Genomic DNA, 17833 nt, shown 5'->3' with positions numbered 1-17833 from the left:
CAGGTGTTCATCTCTATGCCATGGATATATACATGCCAGCTAAGCAAGCACTCTACCACTAAACTATACCCTCAGCCTCCTCTAGTTAAAACTTTTTTTTTTGTCACATTATAGAATTTCCTTCTCAAGCCAAAATTTATCTTAATGTTTCATTAAGAAATATTTTTAAAAGCATGCTATTGTTTTAAAAACAGGACTTAGAATAAACCTCATTTTACAACTTAACCCTGAAAGCTAAATTTACAATACTAAGTTCATGTGTGTTCACCAGGTTTCTCTCACTATAACCAAAATATCTGAGATAATTAACTTAGAGAAAAGGCTGATTTGGGCTTATAGTTTTAGAAGTTCTGGTCCATGATTAGTGGGTAGGGTTGCTTTGGGCCTGGAGAGACATCATGATCATGCAGATAGGGCAGGGCAAAGAAAAACCATTTGCTTCATGGCAGGAAAGCAAAACAGAGGGAGGATTAAAGTCTCATCCTCCTCCTCAAGAGTGGCCACCAATGACTTACAGACTTCCCCTGGACTCCATCCCTCAAAGACTCCACCACCTCCCTATAGCACCAGCTTAGGATCACGTTTTGAACACATGGGCCTTTGAGAGACAGTCAAGATTCAAATTGTAGCCGGGCCCTGGTGGCTCATGCCTGTAATCCTAGCTACTCAGGAGGCTGAGATCTGAGGATCGAGGTTCGAAACCAGCCCAGGCAGAAAAGTCCGTGAGACTCTGATCTCCAATAAACCACTAGAAAAACTGGAAGTGGCACTGTGGCTTGTCAAGCGGTAGAGCACTCGCCTTGAGCTGAAGAGCGCAGGGACAGTGCCCAGGCCCAGAGTTCAAGCCCATAACCGACAAAAAAAAAAAAAAAAAAAAAAAATTCAAATTGTAACATACATGGTATACTTAAACAGATGTTAAGATGACCAAAATGTACCTTTCCCTCCTAGAGCTTATAAGCTAGTTGGTTGTGAAAATAGCCAGCCTGGACTACCAGGGGTGAATGAATAAACAGGGACCGTGAGAGGAGTCAAGATGATATCCAGTTGGGAAAAGCAGAAGGAGTTTCACAGAGGAAGATACTGGAGATGCCAGTGGGAAAAAGCATAATATATAATAAATAGGACAGAGATGGGAAACGTGAAGCCACTTCTGGTAACTACAAATAAAATATACTAATTGTTGTGCCAGGCCGCAGACCCCAAAGGCCACCAAGGAGCCAAATTCGATGCAAGTACATGAGAGCCATTTATTGCAAGCTTGAGCCTGGACTCACAACCTTCACCAAAGCAGCTGGTCAGAGTTGTGAGTCCCAGCCACATGTTCAGCAGGGTTTTTATAGGGTTTCCAGCAAGAGGAGGGGGTTTCCATCCTAGCAGTTACATGATTGGCTTAAGGTTCTTGGGCTTCCATATAATTGGTCAGCATTTCACGGGCAAATTTCGGGGTAGGCTCATTGGTTAGGGGCATAATCATTTCCAGTAAGGGTAGAGGCTTTCCAGCTTAGTGATTACAGGATTGGTTAAGTCATACATAGCAAGCAGATCATTGGTTGGGCTACATAAGACTATAGGAATGCAGGCAACAATATATTTTTTTTAACTGTTAATGACCCAACAGCTGCTTTTTCCAGGAACTTGACCATTTTCCAGTAACTGGGGTTGTGTTTCTCAACCCTTTGTCTAACTGGCAGTTGCTAGGGGTATAATTGCAGTTTCAATTGTTTTCTGAGAACTTTTCCAAAAACTGGTTTTTCCAACAACTGTTTGTCACTTAAGTGGCTAACTTGTGTTCTTCCTCAACACTAATAATCAGAACACAATGGTGTTTATCTGTAAGGTTTCAGCATTTGGAAGGCAGAGACAAGTAGATCCAGAATTGAAGGCCAACATGGGCTTCATAGTGAATTCAAGGCCAGCCTGTCTAAAAAACCAAACGGAATTAAACCAAATAAAATCAAACAGCATTCCACACACAAACAAAAAAGCCTAGTGAATGTGGAACTGTAATCAGTCTCCAGACAGAATCTTAAGAATCTCAGATGGCTAATGAAATTGAGTTACCATCTTAGGACGCATTTGATCAAACTAGCTTCAAACAGTATAACGCAGAACACCTAAAGGCAGAATTACAGAGACTTCACACGCGTTCCTCTGACCAAGGATCATGGGGCCTCAAAAGGCATCTCCCGGAGATCTGTTGATAGTCTGTTCCCCGTGGCAAGTTGAAATCTCTTCGCCACTTCACGTGATTTATTTCACTTCCGTGTGATTCCCACTCCTGCACTCGGAATAGTCACGTTCAGTTGCCACCTTAAATGAAATCTGTACTTTCTATGACCCGTCACTATTTTTTTTCCAAGATTCTCGGTGGCGTTGGCCTGGGCCATGTTTTGACCTCGTCGGTGATGTACAGAGGTGAGAAGACGCCATCAACCTTTGGCATAATCAGCTCCCAGGGCTTTTTTCTTGTTTTTACTGGATCAGGACACGAGGCCAGGTGCCCCACGGCCGGAAAGAAAAAGAGACAGCTCCGAAACCTCGGAGGAAACTTTTGACATTGTCCAGAACTTGCGGGTGGATCGCGGGCGCCCACCGGCGCGCCAGCAGCCTCCACCCGGCTTGCATGGCGATTCCCGGGCTCGCGGGCCGGGTCTTCCCCCTTCCCGGGCCGCATTTCCTGCGGTGTCCGCGCCCTCCGCGCCCTCCCTGCCCGCCCGCGCCGACGTGGCGGCGCGCACCGGTCTCCGGGTCAGGTGGTTGGGTGACGCCCGGGTAAGGCGCTCGCTCCTGCCGGGGGCGGGCGGCGCCGCCGCGCCCGACGCCTCTGGGGGTGGGGACTCACGGGCGGGCGCAGGCGAGGAGGAGCTCGCGGGAGATCTGGAGATCCGGCGATCCGGGTAGATCTGGGGGATCTGGGCGATCGGGTCTGCCGGCGGCCGGGCGCGGACATGGAGCGCAGCGAGCAAGGTGAGGGTGCCCGGCGAGGTGACGTGGCCCCGCGCCCTGGGGGTCCTGGGGTGGACGCGGTGAGGGAAGGGCCCCGGAGCCCTGCAGGTGCCCCAGCCTCTCTCCCTCCGAGATCCTGGATCCAGCGTGCATCCTGGGGCGGGCAGAGCTGGGGGGAACCGAGTGAAGGGGGTGGAGAAGGGGAGGGAGAGAGGGCTCTGGGGTGCGGCGGAGGGGCTGCGGAGCACGCGGCGCGCGGGGAGCCCCGTGCAGCCCGGTCTTGTGATGGCCTCGCACACGGGGTGGCGCCTGCCTCTCCGCATGGGACCGGACTTGTGAAGACTTGCTGCCCTCTTCTAGTTTGGGTGGTTGGTTAGGCTGGTTTTGTGGCGTGTGATCCCCTGGCTGTGGTTGAGGAAGTCGACGCGTCGCCGGCGCGCTGTCCCCAGTTGGTGGGTGTAATTGGGGGAAGGGAGCTTTTCACAGTCAGGGTCTTCTTTGGCCCTTCAGGGTGAAAGCTATTTACCACGGCTGCTCCTCCCCCCCTCTTTAAAAAAGCAGGTGAAATTGCTCAGAATAAAATTATTGTATGAGATACAGCAATGCTAGGGCATGGTTCCCCCCCCCCCCCCCGCGATTTAAATATTGCTTCGTCCTGGAGATCTCTTGATAATAAGCCAGGGTTGTAACACTGATATGCGTTGGAAGGCTTTGCACTGATAATGAAGTCACAATTGCCAAGTGGAAAGTTCGAGCCCTAACATAACGCTTTTAATTTATGTGTCTGCAGTATTTGCTTTCACGTGTGTTTAAATAAAACCATACACCATATATAGATAGACTGGTTTGTTTTTATTTTTGATAACTTGTAAGATAGAATCTGTGGAATTTTCCACTCCTTCCTCCTTTCCTCTCCTCTTAAATTACAAGAGTGCTTATAAACCTTATATATATAGTATATAGTTATGTTTATACATTTGTTATTTGTTGTATCTATACACATACACAATTACTGTCTGTAGAGTTAAGGCTCCTTGAGCATGGGACATATATCTGCTTTTGATCAGCTGTGATGGGTTGGGTAACACAGTAACTTGCTCATAGCTGGCCCTCAAATGAATTAGAAAACTCTTTACTGGTCTTGTATGCACTGGTAGGCGGTCTAAGGGGCCCACCATGTGAGCCAGCATTATTTTCTTTGTTTTAGTTGGGGTGATGGGAAACAAACTTGTGAATGCATGTTTGTATACTAGTCTGTTTTTACATTGTCATATTTAGCATGATGTTTTTGGAATCCTGCTTGGTACTTGTCAATGTAGATTTAAAAAGCTGTTGATGTAGATGATTGGAGAGACTCTGTGTGTGTGTGTGTGTGTGTGTGTGTGTGTGAAAGAGAGAGAGAGAGAGAGAGAGAGAGAGAGAGAGAGAGAGAGAGAGAGAGAGAGAGAGAGAGAGAGAGAGAGAGAGAGCGCTTTTTTGCTCAAGGTTAGTGCTCTACCACTTGAGCCACAGTTCCATTTCTGACTTTTGGTGATTAATTGGAGATGAGTCTCATGGAATTTTCCTGCCCTGGCTGGCTTCAAACCATGATTCTCAGATCTCAGCCTGAGTTGTTAGGAGTACAGGCCTGAGCTACTGGTGCCCATGCTTACTAGATTGTGTGTTGGGGTTTGGGTGGTAATAGTCATGATCATTGGTACTGCTTCTGTGTGGTTTTATGACAAGTTTTTTTTTTTTTTTTTTGGGTCGGTTGTGGGGCCTGAACTCTGGGCCTGGGTGCTGTCCTTCAGCTCTTCAGCTCAAGGCTAGTGCCCCACCACTTGAGCCACAGCACCACTTCTGGCTTTTTCTGCCTATGTGGTGCTGAGGAATGGAACCCAGAGCCTCATGAATGCAAGGCAAGCAAGCACTCTACCACTGAGCCACCTTCCCTGCCCCTATGACAAGTTCTAAAGTGTCTAATTCTAAGATATATTTGAATTAGTTCTTTGCTTGGAAGATGAGTCTTTCTCTGTAATTTTCAAATGTGTTCTTTCTTTGGTGAGTATACTCATTTATCTTCAGTCCCTGTGTTTAACCAGCCTGTTTTGGGAAAGTTTCTGGGGTAGAGCCATGTGCATTTGTGTGTGTGTGTGTGTGTGTGTGTGTGTGTGTGTGTGTGTGTGTGTGTGTGTGTGTGTGTGTGTGTGTGTGTGTGTGTGTGTGTGTGTGTGTGTGTGTGTGCCAGTCCTGGGGCTTGAACTCAGGACCTGGGCACTGTCCCTGAGCTTCTTTTGCTCAAGGCTAACACTACCCCTTGATCCACAGTGCCACTTCTGGCTTTTTCTGTTTATGTAGTACTGAGGATCAAACCCAGGACTTCATGAATGCTAGGCAAGCACTCTACCCCTAAGCCACATTCTCAGCCCGTGTGCCTTCTTTACACTTTTGCTGCCATCTGCCAGTTCTTCTGCTTGTCTGCCATTGCACTAGTCTGTTCCTGTGGCAGGTGCTGTGTCACTCCAAGGCAATCTCTTGCTTCCCACTTCCTCTTGTTTATTTATTTCTTTATTTTTCTTCTCTCTATTCTCAAGAAGCAGAACTTTGTGGTTAGGCAAAGAAAGTTGCTGATAAGGCTTTGTTGGGCTTGGAGAAGTTTTCATGTACCTTTGTAATGACAGTGGGGTTGTCTCTGTCCTAAATCTATGGCAAGAAACTCCTGACTTAAAGTTGATGAGGTGGACAGGACCTGTCATTTTAAAATCTGATGTTTGCCAGCAAACTAGGAAAGCTGAAATAAGGTACAGATAACTATGATTGTCTCTGGAGTTGTAACTTTTTGCAAAATTAGGAGTTTGGGGGTTTAACTTCAATTTATTTATTTATTTTTTTTTTTGGGTCTGGTCGTGGGGCCTGAACTCTGGGCCTGGGCTCTGTCCCTCAGCTCTTCAGCTCAAGGCTAGCGCTCTACCACTTGAGCCACAGTGCCACTTCCGGCTTTCTTTTTCTTCTGCTTATGTGGTGCTGAGGAATTGAACCCAGGGCCTCATGCATGCAAGGCAAGCGCTCTACCACTGAGCCACCTTCTCAGCCCATTAACTTCAATTTTTTATTCATGGAGTTTTCTTTCATTTTTCTCATAAACACCAATGCAGTAAATCTTGCTGTAAAACTAAATGGTCCCTATCTTTTGTCTCTGTATTGGAAATGTCTTCTCTGGATGCAATGGCTCAAGCCTGTAACCCTTGCTACTTGGTAAGCATAGATAGGAAGATGGTGATTCAAGACTAGCCTGGGCATTAAAGAGTTTTTATTTTAAAAAATAATTTTATTGTTATTATTAAGGTGTTGTTCAAATGGGCTTACCATTTCATAAGTCAGATTATGAGGACATTTCTTTTTTTTGAGCAATGTTACCTATTCATAAAAGCTTTCTTAAAGTTTAAAATTTTTAATTTTTTGCATAAAAGTCAACAATAATTTTCTTTTGGTAAAAAGTTTTTGAAACTCTTATCTCAATCAATGGCTGGGCTTGGCTATTTGTACTTGTCATCCCCAGTGACTCAGGGAATCACAACTAGGAAGATCACAGTCCAAGCTGACTTAGACATAGAGACTCTACCCTGAAAGAACCAATGAGAAAAGGAGCTTGGTACATGGCTCAATGGTAGAGCACCTAGCAAGCATAAAGCCTAGAGATCAATCCCCAGTTTTGCAAAAGAAACACAAAAAAGTGAGAAAGAAAATGATGTTTTCTTCAGCTTACATAAAGGAGTCAACTAGCTATAGAGCTTAAAAACTAGCACCCTCCCTTCTTCCCTTTCTCCCTCCCTTTCTCCTTCCCTCCCTCCCTCCTTCCCTCTCTTCCTTCCTCCCTCCCTCCCTCCCACTCTCTCTCTTTCTCTCTCTCTCTTTCTTTCTGTCTTTCTTTTTCTGGTTCTGGGGCTTGACCTCAGGGTCTAAGAACTGTTCATAAGCCTTTTTGTGCTCAAGGTTAATAGTCTACCACTTGAGCCACAGCCCCATTTCTGGCTTTTTTCTGAGTAGTTTATTGGAGATAAGAGTCTCAGGCTTTTAGATCTCAGCTTCCTGAGTTGTTAGGATTATAGGTATGAGCCACTAGCACCCAGCTTTTTGTTCGTATTTTTAACCATATATATTCAGGAGTATGTTCTGTAGTAGGAGATTCAGATTATAGTACGTTCTCCTATACCCATATACAATATTGTATACAGTATTCTGCTTATACACTGAGCGTTCAATAAATATTCAATACCTTAAACCTCACATGGCCTTTCTAAGCATTAAGGGTTTCTAAGCATTAAGCAGAGCCTAGCACATTTAATGTGTGTGGCATTTCCTACTTTGAAAGAGCAGCATGACTTGCTAAGTAGAGCTTACATTGTGTAAAAAGCCTCCTGCCTCCTTTATGGGCTAAACAAATATTTAAATGCAAGTACTCTGTTATGTAAGTAATAACCATTAGTTTAGTGCTGTTAAATTGAAGCTACAGTCACCTAGCCACTAAGCATTTTATTAGTTTAAATTTTAAAAAATCTTTATTATTTTATGGGGTCTAGAGCGGGCGGGGGTGGGGGGGGAGGTGGGGGAAAGGTTGCTGGAGCCAAGAGCCTACAGAGAGGGGGATAACCCAACAATGTTGGTCACATTAGCATTTCAACATTGTAATTATGCCTTAGCAGGAGGCCGTGGGATGCTGTTTATTTAAAAGTAAAGCAGGTATGGAGAAAGAATGGATGACAGGCTTTTGACACCCCCCTCCCTTCCCCGTGGTGGGCTTGAACTCGGGCTAGGGTGCTATTCCTTAGCACCCAGGCTAGCATTCTACCCCTTGAGTTATAGTTCTACTTTCCTTTTGGTGGGCCATTGGAGATAAGAGTCTCACAGACTTTCCTGCCCCAGCTGGCTTGGAACTGTCATCCTCAGATCTGGGCTTCCTGAGTAGCTAGGATTACAGGCTTGAGCCAATGGTGCCCAGCTGGATGGTTTTACTCACAGGCTTTGGGCTGATCTTTGCTGGCTATTAATTTCTTTGGGCAACACTGTGCGCTTCCATATGGTGCTAAAGTCTTTGTTAGCCCCTCTCCACTTCCTGCATTTATTTTCATAAAGCTGCCTGCTTGGTCCTCTGGGAAGAAGCTGAGTGGTGGGAGGGGTTGTGATCTGCTAGCAAGATCTCAAAACAGAATCATCAGTGCATGCAGTAAAAACAAATACCATCCTCCTCGCACAATTCAAAACAAAGGAGCACCCAGTTCCCCTGCTACTGAACATGAGCTTATTTAACTTTCCTTTGGAGAGTGAGCTTATTGCTTCATTGCTGCTTGTTGTAAAATTCCTCTTCAGAGACTTTCTCAAATTTTATTTAATCATGGATAGATATCAGCTATACTAAAACCATAATTATAGCATGGTTTTATTTAAATTGAAAAACAAAAGGGATTAAAGAACTTAAATTTTTAGTGGAAGTCAGTGGAAGATTGTAAGAATCTTTGTTTTATACAAATAATAGTTGTTCATTTTTGAAAAGTCAGAAATAGAGATGTGAGATAAGGAAAGATTACAGGTATGTAATCCTACTTTGAAAAATTATAGTTAACATATTGGTTCGTAACCATTCTTACAACTATCCTTTTGAACAAACAAAACACTAAAAAAAAATCGTATTGAACATCCACCCATTTTATAACTAGCCTTTTCTCATGAACTCAATCAGAGTCTGGGAGTGGTGGCTTACATCTGTAAACAAAAATGGTTTAGGGGCTTGGCTCAAGTGTCAGATCTGCCAAAAAAGGGTGAGGTAAAGCCCTGCATTTAAAAATCTCTGAACTGCATAAGTAAAAAAAATAAGTAAATGATACCAAACTCAGTGTCTTTAAAAATAAATTTTAATGTATTTTGACTAGCATTATCTGGCAATCAGTGCACATGATACAAAATTCAAAATGGTTAAAAGGCTGCAAAATATTGATCTGTGGTTGGTCTCTATCTCCTGGGCTATTTCCCTTGAGTGACGGTGGTTACAGCTCCTGCCTGGACCATCCAGAGAGATTCTTAACAGGTATGTTTGTGTCCATATACATACCTAAAACATGTATGTGTAGGTGTATTATGTAAACTGAGATATATAACAATGCTTAACAGGCTTCCTTTTCCTTTTCTTCTTTTTTGTGATGCTAGGGATAGAACCTAGGACTTTGTGCATGCTGTGCAAATGTACTACCACTGAGCTACATCTGTAGTCCAGAATGTCATTTTCATGGCCATTTGTTTACTTGTTTATACACAGGCTATTTTATGACTGTGATAGGCAGCATGTACCTTGCTCCTCAGTGATTAACACTTAAGTGTCTTCTTGTGGGGAGGAGACAATTCTCTTCTCAGGGTCTTCTGAGCACAGGATCAAATCTACACACACAGCCCAAGAGGAGAACAGAACACAGAGTTTTTCTAGTTGACTTGTATTTGGGAGCCTCCAAAGAAAATTGAACACCCAAAGATTGGCTATGCCTAAGGTTTTGGGTAGTTGTTTGAGTAAAGACTGGCAGTTGTAGAAAGGTTGCTAAGACAGGGCAGCTAGTTTAATAAGGCTGTTTGCAAGAATGCTTCTTTCAGCTGAGTGCCAGTGGCTCTAGCCTGTAATCTAGCTACTTAAGAGGTCAAGATCTGAAGGATTGTGGTTCAAAGCCAAAGCCAGCTCAGGCAGGAAAGTCTGTGTGGCTCAAGTAGTAGAGCACTATCCTTGAGCAAAAAGTAGCTCAGGGATGGTCCCCAAACCCAGAGTTGAAGCCCCAGCCTCCTGGCATAGGAAGGGCATCTATTATATGGGAGTCTCATCTGATTTCAGGAAGAAAAGCTATGTCAGATTGCCTGCTTGTGCCTGCTGTTCTTAGCTATTAGGTCATTAGTTCACAAGAATCAGTAAGCCAAAGTGGAATATTCTGGGTGGTGTGTCTCTCCTTTACTCTGCAAACTAGGTGCCAGTGGTTTAATGTCTATAATCTACTATAAGCTAATCTGGAGCCTGAGACCTGGAGAATCAATATTTGAGGCCAGCCTGGGCAGAGTAGTTTGGAGACCCCATTGTCAGTGACTCAGCAAAATGCTGGACTGGAGGTGTGGCTCTAGGGGTAGAGTACCAACTAAGCACACAGGCTGGCAGGTGTGAGGCCTAGAGTTCAAACCTTGGTACCAGCAAAAACCAAACTAAAAACCAAAAAACCAAGTTGCAGTAAATGTGTCATTTTCTACAAAGGCTGATATGGCTCTATGAAGAATTCTTAGAAGAATGTGACTATTTAGTGTTGCTCACACCAAATTCTGTGGCTTGGAAGCGTGTGGTGTCCTCCCCAGGCCGACAGCCTGGGTTTTCCTGCCTTGCAAACCTTCTAGGAGACAAGCATATGTGTGTTTCTTAACAGGAATATGTGTGTGCACTTACTTCTTTTGATATGTGTGAGATCTATACTTCTTTTTCTCTTTTCCTTACCAGTTTTCTGGTACCACTTTTTTTTCTGTTATGTTACTTTTTTCTGTGTTTTATGAAATGTAGTCCTCTATCTGTGATAGGAAATGTCAATATATTTCTTTGCCTAACTTGACTTTATGGTCATTTTATTTCCCTAAGCAGAGATATTAACAAGTGCCCTTTTTATTTACAGCTTTTTGCTTTTGAATCGTTCCTAGAAATGCCTTCCTCATTTTGACTTTGTGTTTCTTTTTTCTGGCTTTATGTTTTACATTTAAATCTCTCATCCATCTGGAGTTTATTTTGATATGAAGTGTGAAGTATGAATCTTCACACCTTCACCCCCTAATTAGCTTCCTGGATGCTCAGCACTATTCATTGCCTAATGGATTTTTCCTCTACCAATCTGAAATACCACTGTTGTTATTACCGAATTCCTATGTTTTTTCACACACACACACACACACACACACACACACACACACACACACACACACACACACACACACACACACACACACACACACACACTCATTGCCAGCAAGTAGGCTGTATAATTATTATAGCTTCATGCAAACATGTTTGGAAGGGCTTTTTTCCTTGCTCTTCTTACCACATTTTATTATCAAATCCATTTTACAATCAACTTGTCTTAAGTGAAAAGAGAAATGCTCATATCTTCCTTTTCTTTTTCCCTTTCCCTCTTTTCTCTCTTTAATTTGAATAAATTGGTTTGTTTCTTTATTGAGTATCTCAGTAGTATGTGTTCATCAGGGTCAGATTATGCATATAAGTTTTGTTTGTTTTTAAGACAAGTTCTCACTATGTAGCCCAGACTGGCCTGGAACTCATGATTTTCCTGCCTCTGCTTAGAGCTGAGATTGCAGGTACACATCACTGGGCCTTACAGTATGCATTTGTATACTCTTATTTGGGCACTGTTGATAAAAAGAGCTTCATCGTATCATTAAAACAGTTTCTCAAACTGTAATTTTTGGTTGTTCATTTAGCTGTTTCCCTATTACAATGTGGGCTGTTACACTGTAACTAATATAAGAGAAATTTTGTGAGGTAGATTTTCTGAAACTTGTCAAGGACAATATTGTGTGTATATGTGTGTGTGTGTGTGTGTGTGTGTGTGTGTGTGTGTGTGTGTGTGAGTGTGTGTGTGTGGTTTTAATTGTGCTGAATCACTTTCTGGAAAACATGGCCCTTTTTTCTTCTCATGGTAAAAAAAAACAGAAGGTTTATCATGTAAATTTTTAGATGTACAAGATAGTGGTGTTCCTTGTATAACAGGTCTCTGGAATGTTTTCATCATGTAGAAATGAAAGTCAGCCATTGAACAAGTTGTCTCCATATTGTCTGTCCTCCATAACTACCATTTCTGAGTGTTAGTGTTAGACTTACATCATAAGAGGAAAAAGTGATGATGTAGTTGTCCTTTTGTGATTGACATTTCATTTAGCACAATATCCCTAACATTCATCCACCGTGCAGCATATGGCAGGTTTTCTGCTTTGTGAGGGTATGGTATTCTATTTTATGTAGGTCCCATGTTTACCATTGATCTGTCAGTGGACATTTATGTTGCTACTGTTACCTGGCTGATGTGAATGATATTATGGAGAATACGAACAGAAAGATACCTTTTGAAACACTGTTCTCAGTCCACACACATGTAGTATAAATATCACATACATGTAACATAGCACACACATGTGAAATTGTGTAATATATATGTTTATGTACATGATTGTGTGGGATGATATAACAATTCTGTTTTTACTTTTGGGAGGAATCTCCATTTTGTTTTCTTGAATGGCTTTATCGTTATGTATCACCATTCATAGTGTGCAGGCTTGCAGTTTCTTTACATTTTTGTCAACATTTCTATTTTTGCTCTATTCTTTTCTTTGATTTGCATTTTCCTAATAGTAAGTATTATTGAGCCATCTTTGCTTTTTTTTTTTGTTGAGATTTGTGTATCTTCTTTGGGGGAATGTCTCTTAAGTCTTTGGTCCATTTTTGATCCTGTGATTTGTGGTTGTTGAGTTGTGGGGAAGTATTTTCTCATGTTTTTTTTTTTTTTTGTGTGTGTGTGTGTGGTCTTGGGTTTGAATTCAGGGTCTCAGGCAGGTGCTGTACTGCTGAGCCATACCTCCAGCCCTGTAATTTGCTTTTTTACTCTTTTGTTTCTTTTGCTTTGCAGTGTTACTACCTTTACAAAAAAGAATGATGAATTTTCCTGTTGAAAACTGCATCTCTCTGGATTTTAAATTTGTACTTCCTAGAAAGGTTTAGATATAGTCAGTCATTCATATTCTCTTGAGACCATTTGTTACTTCCGTACTTTGTTAGGAAGTACTATGTCTTTGCTATCTCATTATTCCTTCCTCACACCCCATATTAAACCTTTGTGTTTTGTGGGCAAAGGGTCATTTGGCATCAATATTCCTGTCTCCCTGCCAAGCCATTTTCTTCCCCTATTTCTTAGCTTTTTATTTTTCTTATTGATTGTTAGCCCTTTGTTGTCTATATTGTTCTTTTTGTTTTGGTTTTGTTGGTTTGACTTGGTTCTTAATACAGTATTAAGAATAAATGTTTTCTAAGTGACATTTTTGGACCATGTCATGGCTGAGTGATACTCAGTACTTCCTTCTCTGAGTTTCTGCATTCTCTTTTTAGGACTTTGCAGTCAGTACTAAAAATAATGGTTTCAGATAAGCTACTAATTTACATTACCTTACATGGGGGTATATTTTGTGTTACAACTGTACAAATGGAAATTTTACTTTCAAAAATGATATAAGGGGCTGGGAAGATGGCTCAGTGGTAGAGCGCTTGCCTTGCATGCCTGAGGCCCTGGGTTCGATTCCTCAGCACCACATAAGCAAAAAGAAAAAAGCCGGAAGTGGCGCTGTGGCTCAAGTGGTAGAGCGCTAGCCTTGAGCTGAAGAGCTGAGGGACAGTGCCCAAGCCCAGAGTTCAGGCCCCACGACTGGACCCCCCCCCCCAAAAAATGATACAAGATGTGATCTTTGAAGTTTTACATTGAAAATTTAGTAAGCTCAAGCTTCACTCATTATTTTGTTAGGTTGGTTGGAGGCATTATGGTATGAAAAATGGGGAAAAAAATTTTATCCAGTCCACTAAGAAGACCATTACTTGCCTAGAAAGAGTCACCCAAACATTTCCCTAGCACTTGTTCAAATGTATGTGGTGCATACATGTTCAGATGTATGTAGTAGGTACTCATGAATATGTGCCATACCACACATGCAATAATTTGGAAAGACTTGTAGCTCAAACTGAATCAGATAGGAGTAGACAGAAAAGGCTAAGAATTAGGGAAAGAAAATGGTTTGGCAGTGAGATGGGAATATATTTCCAAATGTGCTTTTAGTTTTACATAACCACTGAAAATCTGGTAAATAGAAGAGAATTGTACATGTATATATAAATAGCAGAGACAGTGTTGGCTAAATTTATTCCCTAAAGGATGTTAGACATAGGGCTCTGTCAATACTTTTATAAATGCATTTTCTATGCTCTTCTATTGAAGCTAATTGTTGGCTATTAATGTGTTCTGAGTTTAGGATACGTGTGTGTGGCCTCAGTGCATTTTAGAAATAGTTGAATGCAGTCGAAAATGACAAGAAGTATGTTGACAGTAGTGGAAAGGGCTTGCTTCTAAGATGACAAAACTCCGTAAAGGAGGTAAAATGCAGCCACGTGCAGTGTTTCATGTCTGTAATCCCAGCTCCTTGGGAGATAGAGATTCTTAGGAGATAGGGATTGAGTAGATATTAGATTCCAGGCCAGCCTAGGCCAAAATAAAACAAAGTTAATGAGACCCTGTCTTAATAATCTGGGCCTAGTGTTGTGCACCTGTCATCCAAGGGGGATATTATAAGTATGAGGATCAAAGTCCAACTAGCCCTGGGTAAAATCATAAAGAATTTATCAGAAAAAAAAGGTTGGCAGCCTTACTCAAGTGGTTGAACATCTACCCAGCAAGTACAAGGCCCAAGTTTGAACCTCCAGTACCATCCCCATCTCTATAAAAACAACAACCACTACCCAAACTAGAAAGTAGAATGCAAATATTTTGCCTATCTGTAACAGTTAGCAAAGAGGTGACCAACTCTCCTTCCCCTGTTACAGATAGGTTACCTTACTTGAAGCCTTACCCTCACCGATATGCACTAAGACAGACCATCCTCCCACCCCCACCCCAGTAGATACCTGGGACCCTGGGATATATACCATGCTTTATTCTATACATACCTCCCTGTAATAAATTCTAACAATGTACTGTATCAAAAGTTATTTAAAACTTAGTATTTATTTCTGGAATTTCCCATGTAATAATTTCAGGCTGTGGTTGGCCCTGGGTGACTAAAACCACAGAAAGTCGAACTGTGAATGATGGGGGTCTCTCTTAGACACCAGCAGATGATGCCACATGTTATTGCTGAGCTCTTTCTAACTTTCCCTCCTGTTCCCTCCACTGCATCCTGGAGGTCTGCTGGCACCAGAGCTGCTATTATTCCATTTCATCTAAGCCTGGGAGACAAGCCAGTCTTTTTTCTTTTGCTCTGTGCTGACAGCTGTGTAAAACCTGTACTAAACCGATTGCCTCTAGGAAGATAATTTGGGGCCCAAGAGAAATTCAATTTACCTTTGCTGATCAGTTTAGAGGGCGAGGAACACCTTATAATTTTTAGAAACATTTGCCTTCCAACTAATTAAGACAAAGTTGGGATTGAGAGGGACAGGGCTCTGGGCCTTCATTAGGTCTGTTAGGTTTTCTGGCTGGGGTTTGACTGGGTTTCTTCTAGTAATGCTGCTACTCCTACCAGAGCAATAACATTCACTGAGTGTTTTTTCTATGCTGCATTCTACTCTACACACTCCCATTTTCCAAGATCTTGACAGAAAGCTCTTGGAGCCTGCGCTGATACACAAGTGAAGCAGCAGGGCTGGAGGGATGGAATAAGAACGTCTTCAGGGGCATATAAACTTGGCACACACAGGTCTAGGCTTCTAATCTGTGTCTCTGTGTATATGTGTGCATGTGTGTGTGCATACAGGTACAGGGAATTGAACTCAAAGCCTTGTATCCTTGCTTACCTTTTTCGAAAGGCTGATTCTCCAACTACTTGAACTCCATTTCCAGCTTTCTGCTGGTAAGTTGGAGATAAGAGACTTTCTGGCCTGGCTTTAAACTAGGATCCTCAAATCTGTCAGCCTCATGAGTAGGTAGAGTAGAGGCATGAGCCACCAGTATCTGGCTGGTTTCTTTTCTTTCTTTCTTTTTTGGGGGGTGGGGGCATGATCTTGCTATATAGCTCAGGTTAGTCTTGAATGGACAGTCCCCCTGCCTCCACCTCCCAAGTGCTGGGGTTACAGCTGTGTGCCACCTGCCCAGTTCTTACCCAATATACTGTACCACCTGTAAGTTACAGTTAGTCTCCCTTTTCCTTTCAAAGGTATTGTCAGAAGGTAGCAGAGCTGTGGAAAAACCACAGCAGGCAGCTCTGAGAAATGTATAACTGTTGGTTCTATCTGCATGTGACTAAATAACTAGAGATCTCAAGGGCAGAGAATACTAGATGTGAAGTCCCAAAATCTGGCTTACCATTTTCCTTCCTTCCTTCCTTCCTTCTTTCCTTCCTTCCTTCCTTCCTTCCTTCCTTCCTTCCTTCCTTCCTTCCTTCCCTCCTTCCTTTCTTCCCTCCTTCCTTCCTTCCTTCATTTTTTTCTCTCTTTCTCTCTCCTTCCCCTCCCTCCTCCCTTTCTTTTTTGCCAGTCCTGGGGCTTGTACTCAGGCCCTGGGTACTGTTCCTGAGCATCTTTTGCTCAAGGCTAGCACTCTACCACTTGTACTACAGCACCACTTCCAGCTTTTTCTGTTTATGTGGTACTGAGGAATTGAACCCAGGGCTTCATGCATGCTAGCTAGGCAAGCACTCTACCACTAAGCCATACTCCCAGCACTGGCTTATCATTTTCTTGTTATAAGATATTGAATTAAGTAAGTGTACTTCTCTGAGTAAAACTCTGTGAGTGGCTCTGGTGCTCAGAAGTTACTGATTCTGAAACTGAATGCAAGATATTTATGGAGAAATATCTAAGTCAGTGGTTCCCAGTAGGAATTAAACATTTCATTTATTTAGAGACAAATGTGAAAAAATGGATCACCCTTAGGTTCACGGTGAAGAGAGACAGGTACACATCTAGGCCACTGCAGGAAAGTGCTGGCTGTGAACACTGCAGAACCCTGCCAAGGAGGAGGTGAGCAACTCCTGCTGCTCCAGCCTTTGAACTTGAGCTTGAAGACTGCAGAGACCTGAGTGTTTGTATTCTACTCTCTTCAATTCATATGTTGAAACTATAATCCCCATAGTGGTGTTCTTTGGATGCCTTAAGTCACAGTGGCCTGCCCTATAGGAGTGGAGTTAGATCCTTTTCAAAGGAGAGATATGAGAGAAATAGCATCTGTTTACCATGTGACCATATCACAAACCAGAAAGATCTTTCACCATAAATGGAATCTGCCACGACTGTGAGAAGGAAAAGTGTATTGTTTAAGATACTCAGACCATGATGGTATTTTGTTACAGCCTGACCTGAAAAAGACAAAGTAAGAGTCTTCTAAGTGGTGAGAGGAAGGGTGAGAAAGAGATTTTGTTTCAAGAGAGATTCAATATATGCAAAGGTTCAGAGGTGTAAAAATGGAAAACCAGGTGTTAATAAATCCTCCAGAATTACCCAAAGTCAGAATTGCAGGTGATCCTTGAGGAAGCTGGAGGGTCCTGTGGATGAGGATTGGGAATTAGGGCTGGATTTTCCAGACAATAACAGGCAATAGGCATGTGAGAGTCTTTCTTTAGAAATATCTAAATCTAGGGGTTAGGGCATGGTTTAATTGGTAGAGTGCTAACCAGTAAGTGAAAGCATTAGATACCAAGTTCGAGTCCTGGTCTTGAACTAAAAACAGAGAAATATCTAAATTGAATACCTCAGCAGAACATACTAGTAAACAAGAGTGTGCTCTTGTACTCCACATCACAGGTGAGGAGGCTTGTGGCGAGCAGGGGCTGGATTGCTCTGGGAGAGAATTAGTCTGAGGGAGTAGGTGGGGATCTGAGGAAAAGGAAGAGCAGAGGAAAGCGGTTAGGTTGAATGGAACAGAGACTATGATTGAAAGCAGACAATGAATTTGTTTTGGGGGGACACTTCATATTTGAGGTCTGTTCCAATTGCCAAAGCCCCTCAACCAACTCATTCTAAACTTCAGTTAAAACCATAGTATTTGTTAGGGCCACAACCCTGTGATTTGGGGGACAGAATCTAGCCTCATGTGAAAGGACCATCCATGCCTCTCTCACTCATGTGACGGGTGGCTGA

At 42.6% G+C, this 17833-nt stretch overlaps 1 protein-coding gene across 1 annotated transcript in view; it reads left to right on the top strand.

Moving 5' to 3' along the window:
* Positions 1–2887: 2887 nt before the first annotated feature.
* Tpd52 (tumor protein D52) overlaps positions 2888–17833 on the top strand; it is a 188373-nt gene continuing 173427 nt past the window's right edge. The window contains exon 1 of the mRNA XM_069990968.1: positions 2888–2970. Coding sequence (XP_069847069.1) covers positions 2952–2970 — 19 coding nt within the window. The 5' untranslated portion in view covers positions 2888–2951. The remainder of the gene's footprint in view (positions 2971–17833) is intronic.

Source organism: Dipodomys merriami, unplaced genomic scaffold (genome assembly GCF_024711535.1).
Source record: "Dipodomys merriami isolate MVZ:Mamm:240054 unplaced genomic scaffold, mDipMer1.0.p SCAF_4, whole genome shotgun sequence".
NCBI classification, from domain to species: domain Eukaryota; kingdom Metazoa; phylum Chordata; class Mammalia; order Rodentia; family Heteromyidae; genus Dipodomys; species Dipodomys merriami.
Note: the sequence above shows the minus strand (reverse complement) of the source record. Positions and strands in the feature narration are given on the sequence as shown.